The sequence below is a fragment of the Protomyctophum parallelum genome, assembly GCF_964188405.1.
Source record: "Protomyctophum parallelum genome assembly, chromosome: 15".
NCBI lineage: Eukaryota > Metazoa > Chordata > Actinopteri > Myctophiformes > Myctophidae > Protomyctophum > Protomyctophum parallelum.
In genome coordinates this window covers 5465540-5487598 of record NC_139710.1, presented here as the reverse complement: position 1 = coordinate 5487598, position 22059 = coordinate 5465540, and the positions used below count along the sequence as shown (strand labels likewise).

Genomic DNA, 22059 nt, shown 5'->3' with positions numbered 1-22059 from the left:
AAGTAAATTTAGAATGTGTTACAGTACTACCAACTCAGAGCCTTAGAAATAGACAATCATTAATATAAATATAAATAGACTATTATACGGCTCTGTACCAACTTAAGCAGCTGCATAGGGTGCTATCCCACAGTAACAAACATTACTAGACATAATGTAGGAAAATCAAAGTGCATGCAAAAATAAAATGACAGTCATATATATTTAGCAGGCTTGTGCTGGGTGAGTTAAAACATAATGTTTCTCTATCTAGAAATGTGATGGATGTACACTAGTGTATATGACAATAAATATAAAAATGTTCTTGCACAGCATATTGCCTTCAGCAATGCTGATGTTTACAAATGTATTGTGTTCAGTCATGAAGGATTCATTAAGGTACAGAAATGTAAAACTTTATTTGAATATAACAAAATACAGTTCCCTGCATGACGTTGATGGAATAACATCAGGTGAGTTTCAATACCCTTTACAATGCCTGTGGCTTCCGTCTAAAGCAAAATATTTACATTGTTGTGTTCAGTTGTAATGTACTGTATATACAAGAGTTTATGCCATCTAAAAATAAAATAAAGCAAAAAAAACAACAACTTTCACGAGGAGAAGCTATCAAAGGTTTATTTCTGAAGTATTATGTGACTCATTCCTCCTTTCAAGCGATGAAGTCCAGTGGTCTGTTGAATCCACCTTTTCTATTCATATACTGCCTGTGGTAAAATAAATAAATAACATTACAGTGTTACCCTTGCAACACACATTACATCATCAACCACCAATGGGCGAGCCAAGTTCCCTGCATAGAAACACCTGCGGAGGCAATTGGTTGCCAGAATAGAGGCCGATAGAGAATTGCTCATATCCAGTGTCAAAAAGTTGGTATTTCACATAGCAAAGCAATTAGCATAAGGCAAACTTTTATTTTTTACAAAAACATTAGGAAAAGATTCTGTATTTTTGTACTTTTTCTATATGTGTATACAGTACCATCATTAAACTGAGGAAGACAACAATGGGTAGCATACCTGTATTTTCTCTTCTGGGATACGTTGATAGCATGTGCATTGACTGATCCATCAGTCTTCCTACCCTGTTTGAAGACATTATTGCAAACGTCACATGAAATTGCTTCCTTCAATTGTGCACAATAGATATGCAATTACGTACAAACGCTTAATTGAATCAAATTCTGGCATGATTCAAATGAACTACCATATGGATAAGTTAGATTTAACTGTTATTTAGATTACACATTACCTAGAGGTATTTGGAAATGAGTCTGTTCACAACTAGCCTGGGTGTGATGGCTGTTTCCAACCCTTTCAATATCCCCACAATATGGTCATTCAGAATAAATTGATTGAAAAAAGACAAATTGAAACAATTCTTGTTGCAAAACAAAACAAATGCTGTTCAATTCAACTACACAAAAAGGATCAACATGGACAAACTGCACCCTCTGGTGGGTGCATGTATATTGTCAGACACAAAATGGTATTCTCACCTTCGTGGTGTTAAAGCCGCCGAATCCCATTATTTTCATCATCTCGATCTCCTCTTCTGTTTTACCTTCCATATCTTCCTCTGTTAAAAAGGGGTTGATGCTTTTAATTTGTTTAGAATTATAATATTGGTTCTCAGCTGTAATACTGAGGACAGTCCAAGAATACTGCAGATTTTCTATTCTGGTAATGAAAATAAATCAAGTATAGAAAACTAGCTTTGGCTCTCTTTTCATAACAGAAACATGTCAGATGATCTATCTAAAATTTGTTAATGTTTGTTCAGTGATTTTGTTCCTCATTTTGTATCATTTTTTCTCTTTGAAAAAAAAGAGAAAAAGGAATGTAATAAATGTAATAGAAGACCACAGGTAATTATAATTCCCACCAATAGGTGGTGTTATTCACCATAGACATAAACGTACGCCCTTTCCGGCTCTGGAGAGTATGTGCTCAAGGGAGGGCAAAACTTTCACGAGATTCCTTGCGAAGCCCTGCGGAAGCATGAGCATGCGTGGGTCTGTAAGTCCCGGAAAAGATGCGCTGTGATTGGCCAGTAATCACTTGAGTGGCAGCGTGGCGTAACGTGCCTTCCACAATTCCGGCGTCCTTCCTCTCCCAGTGTAAATTCTTCCACCCCTCCTTCACCACACATCGCTCCAACGAACTGCAGCGGCCAATGAGGCATCTATTTCTTTTAATTTAATATCCATGTTATTCACTGCCCGTTTTTCCTTTTAGTACAGCAGATAATAGGAACGATCTTTCACTTGGTGATACAAGCGTGAAATTTGGCATGAACATGCCTCTGGGTCACCTCTTTAACTTTTTTAACCGAGCCAACGAAAAATCCAATATGGCGGTCAGTTTTCAAGATGGCCGCCAAATAAAAAAGGCCTTTTGTGGCGGTTCTGGACAACCATGGGTGCAGCCGACTCGAGACCGGGCACTGCACTCCCTGTGGGTGTGTGGAACGTGTGTGTCGAATTTGAAGTCGGTGGGGCGAACGGTTCTCGAGTTACGTGGATTACAGATGTACACACGCACACAAAATTCGTGCAATATAGCAGATCATTGGCCCAGGCCGTAGCGTAACGGTCTGGGCACCGGACTGGTAATCCAGTCGCAGTGTGCCGCGGGTTCGACTCCCGGACCCGACACGGCCTTTACTGCATGTCATCCCCCATCTCTCTCCCGTTTCCTGTCAGCCTACTGTCTGTCCCTTCAAAAATCAATAAAAGGCGTAAGCCGCAAAAAAATATCTTAAAAAAAAAAAATATATATATATATAGCAGATCATTGGAACGGTTGTTCGCTTGGTGATACAATCGTGACATTTGTCATGAAGCATGCTACCATTTTCAGTATGAAAACTAAAAATAATGACAAAAGAATAAAAATAAAATATAAAGAATAAAAAATATATATACATATTTTTTTAAATAAATAAATCTATCTATCTATAATGGTGAAAATTTTCCTAAAATTTGTAAGAAATGTAGACATAGGCTAACATTTAGATGTGGCGGCCATCTTGAAATAGCACCGCCATATTGGATTCTTGGATGGCTCAGTTAAAAAAGTTAAAGAGGTGACCCAGAGGCATGTTCATGCCAAATTTCACGCTTGTATCACCAAGCGAACAACCGTTGATCTGCTATATTGCACGAATTTTGTGTGCGTGTGTACATCTGTAATCAACGTAACCCGAGAACCGTTCGCCCCACCGACTTCAAATTCGACACACACGTTCCACACACGGGCGGCGGTGGCTCAGGGGTAGAGTGCCTGGATGGTAACCGTAAGGTTGCCAGTTCGAACCCGGGCTCCCCCAGAGTTACTGTCGAAGTGTCCTTGAGCAAGACACTGAACCCCTAATTGCTCCCGATGTGCTAGTTGGTGCCTTGCATGGTTTCCGCTGCCATCGGTGTATGAATGTGTGTGTGAATGGGTGAATGTAATGCACAATCTCTGTAAAGCGCCTTGGATAAAGGCGCTATATAAATGCACCATTTACCATTTACCACACACCCACAGGGAGTGCAGTGCCCGGTCTCGAATCCGCCGCACCCATGGTTGTCCAGAACCGCCACAAAAGGCCTTTTTTATTTGGCGGCCATCTTGAAAAATGACCGCCATATTGGATTTTTCGCTGGCTCGGTTAAAAAAGTTAAAGAGGTGACCCAGAGCATGTTCATGCCAAATTTCACGCTTGTATCACCAAGTGAAAGGTTCTCTCACAATATGGCTGTAAGCCGCTGTACTATTTGTGTATATAGTTGCTTGTAATTGTGGACATGTATTAATGTGTTAGTAATATTCTATTACATTTTGATGAATTACACAATGGAAATGAGTCCCCATGACTTGTTTGTGTTATCTCTTTAGCCTAAATCTCTTGCTGTACCTGTGCAATACAATATTCAATCAAATGTATATTTCCTGTGTGGAACATTTAAGTAGCATATCATTTTGAAGATTGTGTATGAGTTGTCTGGCTCGAGAGACTAGTTAAGTGATGGATTGAATTACAGTAAAAAAATGAAGTTGAATAAATCGCAGGCCCTTAAGTACAGATCACTACTCATTTAATCACCTGAGATCTGAATTGTCTTCACCGACTTGTCTTTCCCTTCTTTCCCATCTTTTATCCTCGAAGGGGAAACGGATGAGGAAGAGCGTGCTCTGCGAGGAGGAGACCTGCACACAGGACACACAGATTGCTGGAGGGAGGGTCATCAAGAAAAATAAGAGAAAAATCCTGAACCTACATTACAAATCAATGCAATGATTCTCAAAATCCACGGTTAGGGTCAAAACTACATCTTTGAGCAACATCTCGGTTCATACAGATTACTTCAAAGAAAGGACAGCAATTGTTTCTTCATGCATGTGTACTAAATTAACTACATTTTAGAATATTAATAAAGAACACTTATATTATATAACAAATACTGTAAATATATATGTTTTCAAGGTCTGAAACTTTATTTTTTCTCCCCTTCAATAATGCCAGTTGGTATTATATTTTATGTTGTTGGAAAGCTTGATTAGTCAGCTTTACAATGAGGTACAACAATCTCGCATTTTAGGGCGGCGCTACCCACACGGTTAGCTGTGTTGCTTATTCCACAAATGCACGACCCTTACAAGTTGTACCTTTACCATTTAATTTAGATGTATTACTCCAACTCAGGGGTCTAACAGGGAGTCTGAGGGATCTACAGGGCCATCACAAATGTGATAGGATTTTTTAAATTTACATGAATCACTTGAACCCAAACATCCCTATTGTGAGTGGACAACATAGCCAATCTACAAGCTCACTGCACCAGCTTGTAGATCTGCCAGAGGTTTGTGTAGACTGTAAAGGGAAAAAAGAGCAGACTATGTAGAGAGAATGGTCAAGTTTGCATAGTCTCTGAAAATAGACATTAACATGACGTATTAATAGAAAAGCCAAGTCAACAGAAATGAAAACATTAATATAATAGTTATCACATCACAAAACAGTGATGATCAGCGCTGCCTTTACACAGTTTAAAGGAGAATTCCATATTAGAAGGCTTTCTTACCTTTATTTGTAGTTGTTACGTCCCCACCAAAGAGGTCCAGGTGTTATTTTGTGCAAAAGCGCATTATTGGCCATTTCCCCTACCATAAGCACTCAATGAATTGCATTGAATTGAATGGGGCTATGGGGTGTTGTGCTAATGTGCTAATTCGCTTATTTCCATCGCTCAAAAAAATCTATCTCCTCTCTTCATAATGTAAATAGTATCCCAAGCGGCACACTTTACTACGTATTTCGATGGAAATAAGCAAATTAGCAAAAAAAAAAAAAACCCATTGATGGCTTATATTAGGGGAAATAGCCAATAATGCACTTTTGCACAAAATAACACCTGGACCTCTTTGGTGGGGACGTAACAACTACAAATAAAGGTAAGAAAGCCTTCTAGTATGGAATTCTCCTTTAATCTGAACACAAGTTTATAGAACGAAAAAACATTGCATGTATGCACCTGGGACGTATCCTCGGTGATGTATCCCAAGGGTTTTTGGCCATTGTGACTGTGCTCATGGGAACAATTTAAACTGAACATGTAGACTACGACAACACAGTATGGCTGAAAAGTGAGTTTCAGAGTCGTTTTTTAAATTCTCCTGTAAAACTGGTGTTATGTATGTTGTAAGAGCTAAGACCCTTGAAACATCACCTTGGTAATCCAATCAATTAACATGATAGCATTATCCACTGTCTGGTCTGTTTGTTTTAACCATGCACCCAACATAGTTTAAAGGGCTGGGAGTTGCATGCTCAGTTATATGGTTCATTTCCATAAAAAATATGTTCTAATTAGGTAGCCTAGATTTATTATTTGTTTGGTTCTCTCTACCCGAGTTGGCTGAATAACTCCTAAATTAATTGTATGATGCTTGACTTGTCATCAGAAATGCTTGAAAATGAAATTGGCCTCTTTTGGAACCCCGTCTATACCGCGTCATACCGAAGCCTACACAGGTTGTGCAAGGACGAGCTGTGATTGGCCAGTCACTATGATTGACAGCCTAAACCTAACCTTAACCTCAGTAAAACTATAACTAACCCTAACCTTAACCTCAGTAAAACTATACCAAAACCTAACCCTAACCTTAACCTCAGTAAACTTAACTTGCCCGGGGGAGTGGTATTAAGCACAACCCATGTTGGATTTAGTATGTCGCGTAGTGACTCGTTCAGTAGGATTTTGGCATATTTGGGCGACATCTTCCGGCCTACATGTAGGCTAGTAGGATGCTAGGCTACTTTGCTTCCAGTCTGTAGTTCGTAAGTTTGCTTGTCAGTGACGCTGGTGTGTATACTGTCACTGCAGTACACCATCTTCCATCTCTCCTATCTTTGACTTGTCACAATTCTATGGCTCTGGATCGACGGTGGTATTATTATTATTCGCCGCTAGAAAATGTTCGGGTGTTCTGATCCGATAGCCGCCTCCCCTCCCGTCAAAACAGTTCTCAATGTTTACATCTTTGTAAACATTGGACATATCCTTATGGAATGGAACCAGGGAGAGGGGGAAAAACACAACGAGTGTTCTCTCCGCAGTAAATTAATAATCTGTCTGTAGGCTATGCGATCTGACCATTATTGTTTTGATTACACTGTCATGCTCGTTTGAGGACAGCAGAGCATGTGTTTAGGAATGTTGCTGAAGGTTATGTTATTTTGTCAGCTGACACCCAAATCAAAGAAACCATACAGCGTGTATTTAATTATTTGATAATTAAGCAGCAGCCTACTACTATAGCCTACTGGTAGGCAGGAAAATGGCAACCAGAATAACCCGTTCTGAGCGAAACTCCTCCCTACGCTCTGGCCCAGGGTTTGTAATTGGAAAGGGGCTAGTCATCCAGACCTAGATGTAATCACGAATTACATTTTAGTTTGACAGGAAGTAATTCACTTTTAGGGACAGTCAAAAAAATGTAATATTTTCAACATTATTTGTGACTATTGACTAAAGATAATTATGCACTCAGTGTGAAAAACATTTTTCATCTCGTCTTGGGAAAAAAACTCAATTCACTTTAATTCACTCTCTTGTCTTGTCTCACCTAGAACGTCTCCTGTGAAGAGAGCGCGAGCGGCTCCTCCGCCTGTCCCGGTCTCGTGAACGGGAACGCTCCCTCTCCTTGCGCCGAATTCGCTCTCGGACCGGGTCCCTGGAAGTGGAGCGAGAACGTCGTCTCTCTGCAGACACAATAAATATATTCGCCATAAAAAAACGCAAAAAGTATACATATCACCACAATTCAATTCTGGTTGGACCACGAAGCTGAAGAGTTTCACAACGACAGCCAGCGACTAACACTCAGTTTCGACGATGTGGTCCAATTTCCCCCGTGGCAAAATGTAATACCATTAAATTATCTGATCTGCGTTAGCAAAACACTGTGCCGTTAGCCCAGGTTGATAGCGACATCAATAGCTAATTAGTTATTTACCTCGTCTTGGCGGACTTCTACTCCTACTCCTACCCATTTTCGCAGGAAATCAATAAAGTGAAAAATGTAATGTATAGATTTGGAGACTTAATAAACACAATTCCAGCTAACACTGGTTAGCAGACGTTGACTTCTTCCGTGTCGTTCGTTGTTCTTGTTCTTGTTGCTTTGTGGGAAAGAGGTTTCCGGAAGTGCCGGGTGCGTTTTTCGTCACAGCGCCCTCTAATGCCTATGTCTAATGCGCTGGAGAAAACGCAATATAACACGCTCACTGCTTTGATTGATTGAAGTATTTAAGATTGGAGAATTACAGTAGGCGGCTGCGGCGGCAGGCCTACATTTCAAGCACAACTCAATACAAAACTGTTTAGTGTTAACTGTGGACGACACCATAAAGCTTTACACTTGTTTACAGAGTGGCCGGATGGTAACCACAAGGTTGCCAGTTCGAACCTGGGCTCCCCCAGAGCAGAGTAATATAGTAAGAGAGTGGCGACACTAGCGTTGACTCCCATTGTAACAATTTAATGCGGAAGTGCTTATTCTATCTCAATGGGATAGTTCTATGTAAAGCACCTTGGATAAAGGTGCTATATAAATGCACCATTTACCATAATAGCCTATCATAGAGGAGGTTAAAAAACCAAAAAAGAAACATATAGTCGGGGCCAGTTTGAAATTGCAGCCGTCCGTAGGTGCCCTTTGAGAGCGGTTTTGAAGGACTCAAGGGATTCGAAAAGTCTTAATGACTGTTGGTAGGGCGTTCCACATTTTGGTGGCATAGGATCGAAAGGAATTTAGATCCCTTGTTTGTGCCAAATCTGGGTTGCACATTGCTTGTTGAACTCCTTCTGGTGTTGTGGGTGTGGACTTTGTTGACATTAAGGATGTAACTATTTAGACAGGTACATGGGTATCTTGGTGGTGTATCGAATCTTGTGGACCATACCCATTGCAACTTAAGCTGTACTCTGTCGTCAACCCTAAGCCATTCCAGCCTGTCAAAGTGGGCAGGGGTGAGGTGGATTCGGGGAGTGAGGCCAAGTAGTAGCCTGACCAGTTTGTTTTAGGAAGTCTGGAGCCTTGTTTAAAGGGCCTTTGAGGTGCTGTGGTACCAAGAGGTGCATGCATAGTTGAAGAAACCTTGTACGAGGAGATACAAGTGAGGAGATCCTGTATATTTTTTGTATAGGAATCTTGTTCTTTGGTAGACTTTTTTAATTATGCTGGTGGCCATTTTTAACCTGACTCCGCCAGATGGGGCAGCAGAGAGTACACAGGGTGTGTGTGTGTGTGTGTGTGTGTGTGTGTGTGTGTGTCCCTCCTGCTCCCATCTGGGAACTCTCACAGTACTGCCACACTATCAAAAGAGCTGCGGACTGTTTCGGCTGCGGACAGCCGAAAAACCGGGTTTTTAGACAGCTGGTGGATGGAAAAAAAGCTCCACTTCCACGGACGACTTCCGCGACGGCTTGCGGACGACCGCGGATGACTTGCGCTCTCCTCAGCTTCTTTCGTCCGCGGAGGTGGAGCTTAATTCCCATCCACCAGCTGTCTAAAAACATCTGCGCACACGCCGTCACAGCTTCTTTTGTCCGCAGCGTAAAATCTTTTTCCGCTTAGGTCTGGAAACGGGGTCAAGCAGTCAATGCACCGGCCACCAAACGGCCTGGCCAATCAGCAGCAGCTATAGAGGCGGGATTGTGCATGCCTTGATCCCGCCTCTAGCTGCCGCTGAGAAGAAGCCTTGCTGAGATTATTATTTGATCCAAAGAGAATGGATTCAGTTTTCCCCAGGTGTAAAGATAGTTACACCTACACTGCCAAGTCATCTGTGAACATAGGAACAAGTTGTAGTCACAAGCTGATGTCAAGTCTTTTACATATATTAGGAACAGTAAAGGTCCTAGTATGCTTCCTTGTGGAACGCCACAGCTCAATAGGAGGGGGGGGCATGCAGTGTTCTGTTCACCTCCACCGCATCTGTTCTCTCCCCTTATAGGATTGCATCCATGCAGCTCACTGATGTTGTGCATGCTATCAACAACCAATTGCTTTTAGTGTGTTAACCAGTATGGAGTGGTTCACAGTGTCAAAAGCCTTTTGGAGGTCCAGCACCTGCATGCAGCAGTATTTGCCAGCATCCACCTCTTGTTTGATGTGGTTGCTCAAATAGAGCCCTGCATCAGCAGCAATGTCACATGTTTTACTATATCTGTTACACTGTACACATTTCCCACATAGAAATAAAATCACAATAGTTTTGCAATTAGTCCCGCATGATTGAATACTTTATCAGTTTGCAAACATTATACAGTCATTGTACAATCATACAATGTGCTAAAAGGATAACACAAAAAATCCTAAAGGCTTGTTTCCATTGTGGTCCTGTATTCAATTCATCAAAACATTTAAAGATATACAATAATATACAAAACATCATCAACATGGTGTAAGGAAGATGAAGGTTAACCCTTCAGGTGATTCCTCATGGGCGTTACGGCCCTGGTCTAGGCTATTTCTGGCCACTTTCTGTCACTGTCTGCACTCTGTCTGTCGGTCTGTCTTTTTCACCAATATTAATTTTTCTGTCTGTCTGGTCTGCCCAATTTCAGTTCATGTAGCATAATGAATTATTATTAATTCTGCATTTGAAAATTTGAATTGTTTTTGATTATTTTCTTTGTGTAGATTTTCTTTGTGTATAGACTATTTGAAAACAAATAGTCCTACTCGACAATATGAGATGCTTCCTGAGTTGAGTTCTGAGTTGGGATTCATTTTATGATCATTTAAGTCCATGTCCGTGTTGTCCAGACAGAGCTGAAGATGAAGAGCTAGGGAGACGCCTTGCTTGATGTTTAATGCTTGGATGGATGTGCTGACTGACTAACGGTGAGAAAAAACCTGCAGTCCACTGACGGCATGGGCGTGTGGGGGTTTTATCCTTTACATGGGCGTGGTTGGTGTCCTATTGGAGCGGAGCCAGAGCAACGAGATGGGGAGACTGCTTGCCGCAGCACAATACACACCCAAACCAACCCAACCGCGCGCCCCACACACGCACGCGCACGCACACACACTCGCGCGCGCATGATATATGGTGATATAAACACAATAAAGTATCATATCACTGTCTGCATGCATGCCAGTTTATTCTATTTAAGGCTATATAGGCCTACATCCTACATGGGCACTGATATAGGCTATATCCCACTATTATATAGCCTCCTAGGCCAGGTTTGACATTTCATCGGTATAGGGGACTCGCAATAAGACCTGCGTCTCTGACTGTCTCATCCAGTATTCCGATATTGCGGAGGTCGGCGTGAGGATGGCTGTATTTGGAAGTAGGCCTATGCAGACTGCAGCATTCACACACACACACACACACACACACACACACACACACACACACACACACACACACACACACACACACACACACTAAGCATATGTATACATCGATCCTGCCATTCTGCTAGGACTGCAAAGACGACATAAACTGCACAACAAGGTGTAAAGTGTTAACATGCCATGCAGCGTTCAACCTTTAAAACATTATCATTGAGTGTGGGGTGTGGCAAAGTTTGTGGTGCTTCATCACCGCCACCATCAAGGTGCATGCGCAGCCCACTTTAACTATACATGCTTTTTGATGCATGTGATTTTTTATTCGTGACGTGTATAGGCCTAAATCATTAATATCAGAACACATATAGGCCCTAGCACTAATAATTTGCAGCTTTATGAACGTTTGAATAGCCTTACAAGATGTATATAATATAGAAAGACATCGGCAAAGGTTTAAAATAACCGTCATCTTAATTAAATTATGTTAAGGCGTGCATGGGCGAGGATGCGTTATGGCTACAAGCAGGAGCTGCATGAGTGACTTCGTTGCCCCTTGGGAATGAAGGTTTTTGCAGGAGCTTGCAGGTTTCCCCATCTCCCATTGTCCCTGCGTCAAATGATGCGCCCCCGCCATCACTATAAAAACACCTGACTTAGCCAGAAACCACTCGCATCACACTTTCTCTCTCACACTCCCAAACTCCACACACATTCACACCACAGCGCAGTGAGAACGGACCGGTCACCATTTCACTTCTGAAAGCATGTACTCCGGCGACATGTACTCCAGCAGTTCTTATCGGAAGATCTTCGGAGATGCCCCCCGGTCTGGACGCATGTCCCTGGGCAGCAGCCCCTCTCGCCACCCGGGGGGTTACCGCAGCTCCAGCGGCCACCGCGCCTATGGCTCTCCGTCCATGCCCACATCCTCCAGCTACCGCAAAGTGGGAGCGGGACGCAGCTTCTCGTCCGTGCCGGACTCCTCCGTGGACCTGACGCAGTCCACGGCCGTCACGAACGAGCTGAAAATCATCCGCACCAACGAGAAGGAGCAGCTGCAGGGTCTGAACGACCGCTTTGTCAACTTCATCGAGAAAGTGCACAACCTGGAGCAGCAGAACAAGGTGCTGGAGGCCGAAGTCACCTTGCTGCGGCAGCGCCACAACGAGCCTTCCCGCCTGCACGACCTGTACGAGCAGGAGATCCGCGAGCTGCGGGCGCGTGTGGAGGAGCTGACCCACGAGAAGAGCCAGATGCACGTGGACTGCGTGCAAATGAGCGAGACGCTGGAGCACGTCAAGGAGAAGCTCGAGGAGGAGGCGAGGCTCCGCGAGGAGGCGGAGAACTCCCTGAAAGGCTACCGCAAGGACGTGGACGACGCCACGCTCGCGCGGCTGGAGCTGGAGAAGAAAGTAGAGTCGCTGCTGGACGAGATCGCCTTCCTCAGGAAAGTTCACGAGGAGGAGTTGCTGGAGTTGCAGGCTTCCCTGCAATCCACACAGGTATTGGTTACACCTTTATCACACCACATCGCAGCGCATTTACACCTGTTAACATTATTCCTCTCACTGACACATATCCCAACAATACCTAACTCATATGGCTATAGGCTACCACAAAACCCATCAATAAAAGTTCTATCGTCATACACAATAATATAGGGCAGGCTATTAAAGTTTTGCTGCATCCATCAACGCCCATCTCGTCACTTTACTAATATTATTATATTAGTATAGCCTACTGTTGTGATTCATCTGCATGCATGACATGCAGTCCACGGTCTTTTCACTAGTAGCCCATATTTCATGTTGCAATATACGCCATTCTGTTTGGGAATGTGTGGCAATTGTTGTCGTTAGTGTTGTCATAAGGCAGTTATAGCTAATATTTCAGCTTTGATTGTCTGACTGTATGGAGACATTGTGAGTCAAGTTTATCCACGTATTATTATGCGTCGACACACGACAGACTGCGCATTGCGATTAGTGACAGCTGGGAGAATTTATGACACTGCAGTTCCGTTTCAGCACCACGGAGCTGTCCCTCCCCGCCCCTGAACTGGCGAATCTTGTCTGCGACGTCACAGACTGAGTCCCATGCACAGAATGTTTATGTTTACAACTTGCAGTTTGAGTTGTGTGGGTGTTGCAGCTGTTAAGCATGCAGGCAGCCAGGTGATATACGCGCGTGTCGCATATACGTGCGTGAGGAGGATAGTCTGTTTGCAGGAGAGCCTAATAGTGGGAGATGGGAGGGGTGGTCTGGAAAGTGGCAGAGAGAGAGAGAGATGCGGAGAAGTAGCGCATAATCTTGGGGTGTGGTCTAGTCTATAGTGCAGTGCACTGCAAACTGTGGGACAAACGGTTTGACTCATTTGGACCCTCCACACCGTATACTTTACTGGCTTTGATAGACTTCTGGTCAGTTTGTGTTCTTCTGGAAACCAAGGGTATAGTGTATAGTGCTGCACACAAAAACATGCACTATACATCTCTCTCTCTCTCTCTCTCTCTCTCTCAAGCAAGCAAGCAAGCACGCACACACACACACGCAAGCACGCACACACACACACGCAAGCACACACACACACACACACACACACACACACACACACACACACACACACACACACACACACACACACACACACACACACACACACACACACACACACACACACACACACACACAAAACCTTTCTTTCAGTTTCAAGTTGTCAATATTATTGAATTATATATTGACTTAAATTAGTCCCTCAAGGCAATTAAGGGTTCAATCGAACTAATAAAGCGTAAACCAAGGTATACATTTTAGATTTTCACAAAGAAGAACATTATTTAAGGTAACATAAACACATACATTATTTAATAATGTATATTTGGAGCTAAAGTGGCCACACTTTTCAAACTCATCTTGAGAATGCCTTACATTGAATGTCATGAGTATTGATATGTAAGCTATTGGCAGCCCAGAGACCAGTAGAGAAAGGCAGAGAAGACTGACAGTGTCAATTCACCACGCACCTCTCAGCATTGCATCTCACTTACTGCAACACAGCAGGACACCACTTATACTGAATCGAAAGAAAACCATAAAATCTTGGAAATCTGTGAGAAAATGTTTATAACAAAAAAAAATCTTTCCCCACAAACACATGCCGTTTAGAAATGTCTTCAGATAATTCCAAACATTATTAGGACACCTTGGTGATGCAGCAATCATTTCATCATCATCACCATCAACATCATTTCACGTGGTGGATTTCTTATTTTGGATTTAGGATCCCATGGCTTTATATGCCATAATACATGTTAATTTCCCTCTATAACTATAAAATTAAAAACACCTTAAATATTTTATTTATTTTAGAAATAGCCTATAGCCTACTCAAGGGGTTGGCAAGTTGATGGTGTAATTTGTCCATGGGTGTGGTCCAACCATATGGAATGTATATGTGCTAATAAAAAATAAAAAAAACAAAAAAACGATTGTTTTGATGCTCATATTAACCATAGAAAGTATTACGTTGTTTTTTTGTCATATTCATCTTATGTTTATTGCTGGTCAAATAAAGGCAATAGAAAATACAAGCTGAATTCATGATTATTTCCACTATTTACCGGCACAATAAACAATCTTAACCTAAACATAATAAAAAAATAATAATAATACTTCCTAAGGTTAATGTGAGCATCAAAACAATATTTTAAAATACAAATAAATCTCAAATTCACACAATAACCACATTCCTCTTGGTTTGTCTCACTTCCAGGTCTCTGTGGAGATGGACATGAGACATGACAAACCGGACCTGACAACGGCTCTGAAAGACATCCGAGCTCAGTATGAGACGCTGTCAGCCAAGAACCAGGTGCAGGCTGAAGACTGGTACCGCTCCAAGTTCGCCAACGTGACAGAGGCGGCCGCCCGCCACCAGGACGCCATCAAACATTCCAAGGAAGAGTTGAGCGAGTACCGCAGGCAGGTGCAGTCACGCACCCTAGAGATCGATGCACTCAGAGGTCACAACGAGGCCTTGGAGAGGCAGATCGCTGAGATGGAGGATCGCCACAGCAACGAGATTGGAGAGATGCAGGTATATGTGGCCTGTGGAATGAATTTAGGATGACACATGATGTCATGAAACATGAATAGGGGAGCTCAAAACCCCCCAAAAAGTTTGAAAAGTAGAATTTCATTTCCGTGTGTGTGTGTGTGTGTGTGTGTGTGTTTACGTGTGTGTGTGACTGTGTGTGTGTGTGTGTGTGTGCGTGTTTTCATGTGTGTATGTAGGATACCATCCAGCAGCTGGAGGGTGCTCTACGCAGCACCAAGGGAGAGATGTCACGTCACCTGCGTGAGTACCAGGACCTGCTCAATGTGAAGATGGCCCTGGATATCGAGATCGCTGCCTACAGGTCTGAATCCTTGAATTCCTAGACCGTAAAATAAATTGTTACTTTAACTGTGCCTCTCTTTGTCTCTTTCTCAATCCTAAACTTATTTACCAACTAACTATTTCTCTCTCTCTCTCTCTCTCTCTCTCTCTCTCTCTCTCTCTCTCTCTCTCTCCTTCCATCTTCACAGGAAGCTGCTGGAGGGAGAGGAGTGTCGTCTGAGCACAGTGGGCGGAGCCATGCTCCATTCCAGCTACCCCGGCTTCTCCTATTCGTCGAGCCGCAGCTACACCCTGGGAGCGTACAGGAAGTCCAGCGCCAAGCCAGAGGAAGAAGAGGAGGAGGAGGACAAGGATGACGATGAGGAGAACGAGGAGAATGAGGGAGAGGAGGAGGAGGGAGAGGATGGTGAGGAGGGAGATGACAAGGAGGAAGGAGAGGGAGAGGAGGAGGGAGAGGAGGATGAAGAAGAAGATCAGGAAGAAGATGACAAAAAGCAGAAGGAGAAAGAGAAAGAGAAGGATAAGAAGAAGGGAGACGTGTCCAGCAAGACCAGCAAGAGCTAAACTGCTTTTGTTAAAATGTCATTGTCATCATTATCTCCATCACCAACAATGCCCTGCTCACCACAGCAAATCACACAATAATGTCCATGTTTATATTACCACCTCTCCATCCATATCCTCTTTGTCTCTATCTCTCTCTCACACACACACACACACACACACACACACACACACACACACACACACACACACACACACACACACACACACACACACACACACACACACACACACACACACACACACACACACACACACACGTGATGCCACACACTTTCCCTGCTTTCTCACTCTAGCATAGTCTGGCCAGATTAGTAGATGGTAATAGTATGGTTGAGATGTATCATGATGACCAGTGATATTTCATGCACAGGGTGCTCAATAGCTTCTCTCATGGTTTTTCATTGTACGTGAACATGAAAGATATGATGCCAGGATGGAACAGAATGCCTTATAAATCCAAGATGGTTTCCGAGTCAGGAATGTCTTGCCTATATATAATCTACAGTAAATGTTCCATTAATGGTAAAAATGTGCAATGAAAAAAACCTAAAGAAACCTAAATTGCGGCCAATTGTGGAATGGTGAGAGACAAGTTACTAGTGGCTAAGGAGGAATATGCCTTTTTTGGAGAAGTTACACTAAAAGGAGATTCTAACATCATTCCTATCTGACAAAACAGTATGATTTCTGTGCTGTGGAGAGTGGTTTGGACTTACAGTATATACCATAGAAGGGGGAGGAGTTTTAGGGGAAAAGACGTGATGAAATCTGTTTCCTTTTGCTGTCAGTCCTCCAATGTTCAAACTCTCTCTTAACCTTAACAACCACTCTTCAGGCATTCTCTGGCAGGCCTTTTTCTGCTATTGCGCGCACACACACACACACACACACACACACACACACACACACACACACACACACACACACACACACACACACACACACACACACACACACACACACACACACACACACACACACTTTCAGATAAACACACAGGTGCAAAGCATAAGAGACAACTTTACAAGAACAAATTCCTGTTCTGTCTGCAAATTCCTGAATGTTAAGGCTGCCAGAAAACGAAAGTCAGAAGGTAGACGTCATCCCTCTCATGGGTGCAAATGCTGTGTTGTTGTGCTGTATATGCACTGATACATATCTCATCTCTTTCATTCATGCCATAACGTCCATGACATAAGGAAATGTAAAAATTTGCCAAGCTATTCACCTCCATCGCTCGCTCTGTCCCTCTTTTTGTCAATGTAAAGTCATAGCACGGCAAGAATGGCAACTCAGAGAAATTGTATATTTTAAAATAGGAGGGGCCTCTATTTTCTGTTGTTAGAGGAGCACGTGATGCTGCAGCTCCTCTGTGGGGATTTTTTGCACCGGGAAAGAAAACTAGTTTTAAATGCTGCTTTGTATCACATAATTATTTTTTGTATATGGATACTCACCCCCATGGATTGATTCACTTATCGATGAGCTGGATATTCCCAAAATAACCTGCCAGCATTGAATAATTGTCTACAAACCTGCTTGCATGGCTACCTTCTACCTCCATTATTAGTGAAAGCCTTATATTTGGTCATTACTAGCCATTTTACATATAGTCAGACAACTGTCTCTTAGTTTATCTGCTGTAATAGTGTACATGTTTCAGTGTGTCAGTCAGAGAAAGGGAGAGAATTATAACTATGGTTGCAGTCAGCAAGGGCAGCTGTTTGTGACAGCGAAGGACACTCCATCCAGACTGCAGATGGCAGGGGTGGTTTAAATGCCACTGGTCACATATGGCATTATGTACGGCGCTGCATTGTAAGGGCTATTATCACCAGAATCCCACCTAACCCCCACTTCCACACCCAACCCCTAATCCGTACAAACCCTCCTAGCCCCCAAACCCCCTTATCATCACCCTCACTGTCTCTGCAGTCCGATGGAAAAAAGTACTCATGGCCTGCCTTGCACGAGGACAGCAAGAGAGTTTTTATACTGTAAGTAGGTTAAAAGAAATGGGGCTGCAAGGATAGGTGTATATGTAGTAGTGTTTAGGAAGGGCTGAAAATGATTGAGCTGCTTGGGAAATAATGGAGTACAAGACATATGGGAGCATATAAGATAGGTGCAAGCTATAATATGATGATATGGTTACTGGGTAGAATGGAGACATATCTATTATCTGGTCATGTTTACCAAACTGAACTTTGGAAAACAGGCATTCCATTCTAAGCATTTGTAAATTAACTCTATGATCCTGCAATAAAATGACCTGTTCTTCTCAAGTTTACATTTTGTAAACTCCCAGAGAAAGGACATGAAATTAAGTGTAGCCTAAAACACATAGATCCAAGCATATATCGCACACTGTAGAAGGCTTTTCTAATTTACATTTCCTTTTTCACCCCCCTAGCTTTTGTTGACAAATGAATCAATCAATGGGCATGAATGCATGGTCTGACTCCAGGAGCCTGAATATCTGGGGATGGGATAGATTATTTTGCTTGTTGAGTGTTAGAAAATGTAAAAAATACATTTTGCCTTAACTGAAACTATAAACTGCATTTTCACCCGCATTTCACATTCTTCTGGGGTGGATGAGGAGCGCTGACACTTTACAAGACTGTCCTGCTATAAAACTGTGACTGTATGTGCTGCTGTCTCATGCAGTGATGTTCTTCTCTCAAAGCCAAATAAAGACATTTATTAACCAAATGCTCCCTATTTATGTGTCTTCAATTTCAAATATGAAATGTAGCTGTACCCTTGAAAAAGGACACCTTTGAAGGTGTCCTTTTTCCTTTGAAGAAAGGTTTTTCCGTCTTCCATCTGTTATGTCACAATTGTGCATATAGGTTCATAGCAAAGCATGAGTATAATTAACCAAACACTTCACATAATATGTGATTAAGTACATGTATTTTGAAATTACAAGTGACAGAAATCACTTAAAACACATTTCAAGTAGTGCTGAGATTCTTTAGTACACATGTACAGGTCCATCCCAACGAATTAGAATAATCTGAAAAACTACTAGTAACTGGTACTGACCATGGTATTACTGTGTTTAACTGACCAGCCAACTGGCCTGACCTGAACCCCACAGAGAATCTTGGTTGTATTGTCAAGAGGAAGGTGTGAGACAAAAGACTGAACAATACGCATTAATTTACGGCTGTTATCAAAGCAAACCTGCATGGGCTTCCAAAACACCTCAACAGTGCCACAGGCTGATCACCTCCATGCCACGCCCCATTGATGAAATAATTTGTTCAAAAGTAGCCCAGACCAAGTAGTAACTGCATACCGGTACATTCATATATACTTTTCAGAAAAAATCATTTTTTTGTGGTCTCGTAAAATATTCTAATTCACTGAGATATGATTTTTTGATTTTCATGAGCTGTACGCCATAATCATCAATATTAAAACAATATTTTATTACATTATGGCAAATAATGAACTTTTTCAGATTATTCTAATTCGTTGGGATGGACCTGTATGTCAATATTACAGCAGCACAGCAGCTCTGCTGGAGTAGTGTTTGGGCTCGGCTCAGGTCACCTTCACACTTGCTGATTCTGTTCCCTGGCCAGATTATATCAGCCAGCTCAGCTGAGAATGTGAATTTGTGACTTTCCAGTCAGCCTGTTTCTATAACCTTTGGGCCACCAACCATGTCATTAACAGACACAGCTTCATAGCTCCATCTATTCATCTTGGCCTCTCAGTCTGCACACAAAGGTATAGGATGAGGGCCGTGATTTGATGGATGACTGTTGTCCAAAGAAGCTCGTCTGCCCAGCTGTCACCAGCAAGGACACACACTGAACACACTCTGGGAAGTCTACAGTCTGCAATCTTAACTAGTCATTTCATCTTGCTGTTTTACATTTGCATTGGTAGAGTTTTTTTGAGGGGCGCCGCCGTGCCAGCCCCTCCTATGCCGGGCTTTGTGTGTCTGTGTGTACCACGAATGTGATGATTTGATTGGCTGAGCATGGAATGTGATGTACAGTATAATGATGTGGTGATGTAAAGCTGTGCTTTACATGTATCTGTGCTTTACATCACGACAGCTTTGTGTGTCTCTGTGTCCGTAGCACGGAATGTGCTGATTTGATTGGCTGAGCACAAAATGTGTGATGATAAGAGCGCCCCTCACTTCACACGAGTGTGATTTGTCTTAAATGAAAGAAAAAGATAAGTCTCACAGCATCCTAGACATTTCTGATGATGTTACAATTCTTCAAACAGTGTAGCGGCTGGTATAGCAGCCTAAAGCTAAAACAATCCACAACACTTCTAATATCAATGCTCATAGTAAGCTACTGGGTGAAGAACAAATCAACACATTGTGAGAAAAAATACAATTCTGCTAAATCATGACATTTCAATGGGTGCTGTGATCATTTAATGCTAATAATAATACATTGTGCACTTTTCATTCAAAAGGAATTCACGTGCTACATGGTTAAAACAAATAATAAAGCAATATCAAGCACAAAAGGATATTGCCGACAGTGGTTACACAATTATTGAACATGAAAATGCCAGGGTCTGCAGTGCTCTTAAATCGATAGGAAAGCTATTCCATGGGCACGGTGCTGATGAGCAGAAGGCCCGGTCCCCCATGGTGCACCACTTGCTACTGGGGACCTCAAGGAGGAAGCTGTTGACAGATTTTTATAATTTATTTTTTCCCCACGATCTTTGTAACCCATTTTTCACCCCTGTGTCAATTATCTAATGTGATCCTGGGCTCTACACACCCTCCACCAACCTAGTCCCCATATATGGGGGACAAGGGGAGAGCAACGGACTTGAACTCATGCTTCCTTCATGCCTGAGTGTCCAAGTTGCTCCTTTACACCTGACAGGGGGGGAGTTTCCCTGGTTGGACGTAGCGCGTGGAAGGAACACGTTATTCCAACCAGTTCCTTTCCCCTCCATCAGGCGCCCCGGCTGGCCAGGGGGAGGAAGTTTAGAGACCAGGATTACTGCATGTTTAGGTACCTACCCTAGGGGACACGGGGAGAACATGCAAACTCCACACAGAAAGGCCCTTTCACCAACCCCGCCTCGGGTATGGGCACTGATGACGCACCCACAGCGTCCCAAGTGGAAATCGAACCCAGGACCTTCTAGCTGTGAGGCGACAGGTGCCACCGTGCCCCCTGTTTATGCAGGGGGCACGGGGAGCCAGTGTAATGAGAATACATTGCACATTCATGGACATCTTAGACTAGTGCGGTCAAATGTTTTCATGTCAAGGACCCCCAAATGAAAATGTATTTGGCCACAGACCCATATCTGAAAATATTTTGTGCCAGGGACCATAGAGTATATATGAATAGAGAAGACACCCGAGTTCTCCTCCCATCCATCCACTTGCATTAAGTTGCTCAAAAGCGCATGAGGCGATTTCACTCCTCCTTCCTGGTAGGAACAGAGTGCATTCTGGGATGGATTTGCCTCAAACACATGAACGCGCTGCCGTTGACTATCATTGTGCCGTTTGTGCGTGTTCACGTATGAAACATTCGTTCACGTGTCATGGCCTCAATCACATGAACGTGAGCAATGATAGTCAACGGAGCAGCGCTGGCTCGAGCTGCAATGACAAATTCGGCCACTATGTCCATTTCGCTCACAACGTGTCGCAAATTTGTCTGGGGACTCCCTGGACCTTACTTGGAGAAGTAAGGTCCAGGGTGTGGTTACCAAAGGGTCAAGACGGTTTTAGCGTTGTCCCTGCGGTGTGAAATGTCTTGTTGCACGTTGACCCACGTTGACCGTAGTGATTCAACGCATTCAAACCACACCAAAGGGTCGAGACGTTAACTCCTTGCAACCGTTTGGACCCAAGGAGTTGCATGGTGACCCTTTGGTGTGGTTATATTAGGGCTTTAGACAAACATATTATAGTTTGATGCTTTTCTGTGTCCATCCCTGTCCAAGAGTTTCATTCAGGCATCTATGATGCTTCCTGGGATGCATCCCCTATAGGGCCATGTCCCACTGGGTGGAGGCCACAGGGCAGATCGAACTAGGCATGAATAGGCACCCTTGGCCAATTTAGCAAGTTATGCATGATCCAAGGACTCTAGGGAATCTAGTTGTATTATTATTATTTGTACCACAATTCAAAGGTTATAGGCAGAAATGTGAAGCGTTCTGTTATAGTGCCACTATGATGATGGAAAGCATACAAAAATGTATTTGACCTAC

The 22059-nt window shown here is 42.9% G+C and overlaps 2 protein-coding genes across 2 annotated transcripts; one reads left to right on the top strand and one right to left on the bottom strand.

Annotated features, from left to right (window-relative positions):
- Window positions 1–379: 379 nt before the first annotated feature.
- snrnp27 (small nuclear ribonucleoprotein 27 (U4/U6.U5)) lies at window positions 380–7660 on the bottom strand. The gene is made up of 6 exons (XM_083784773.1): window positions 7509–7660; window positions 7119–7254; window positions 4096–4199; window positions 1502–1581; window positions 1023–1087; window positions 380–707 (listed from the first exon to the last, which is right to left on the bottom strand). The coding sequence occupies exons 1-6, from the start codon at window positions 7543–7545 to the stop codon at window positions 653–655; spliced, it is 477 nt and encodes a 158-aa protein (XP_083640899.1). The 5' UTR covers window positions 7546–7660; the 3' UTR covers window positions 380–652.
- A 3735-nt stretch (window positions 7661–11395) lies between these two features.
- Window positions 11396–15825, top strand: neff1 (neuronal intermediate filament family member 1; the record flags this gene model as incomplete). The annotated part of the gene is given in 8 exon segments (XM_083783565.1): window positions 11396–11421; window positions 11423–11455; window positions 11457–11511; window positions 11515–11606; window positions 11608–12364; window positions 14635–14958; window positions 15156–15280; window positions 15450–15825. Coding segments are annotated over 8 exon segments (1788 nt in total).
- Window positions 15826–22059: the final 6234 nt, after the last annotated feature.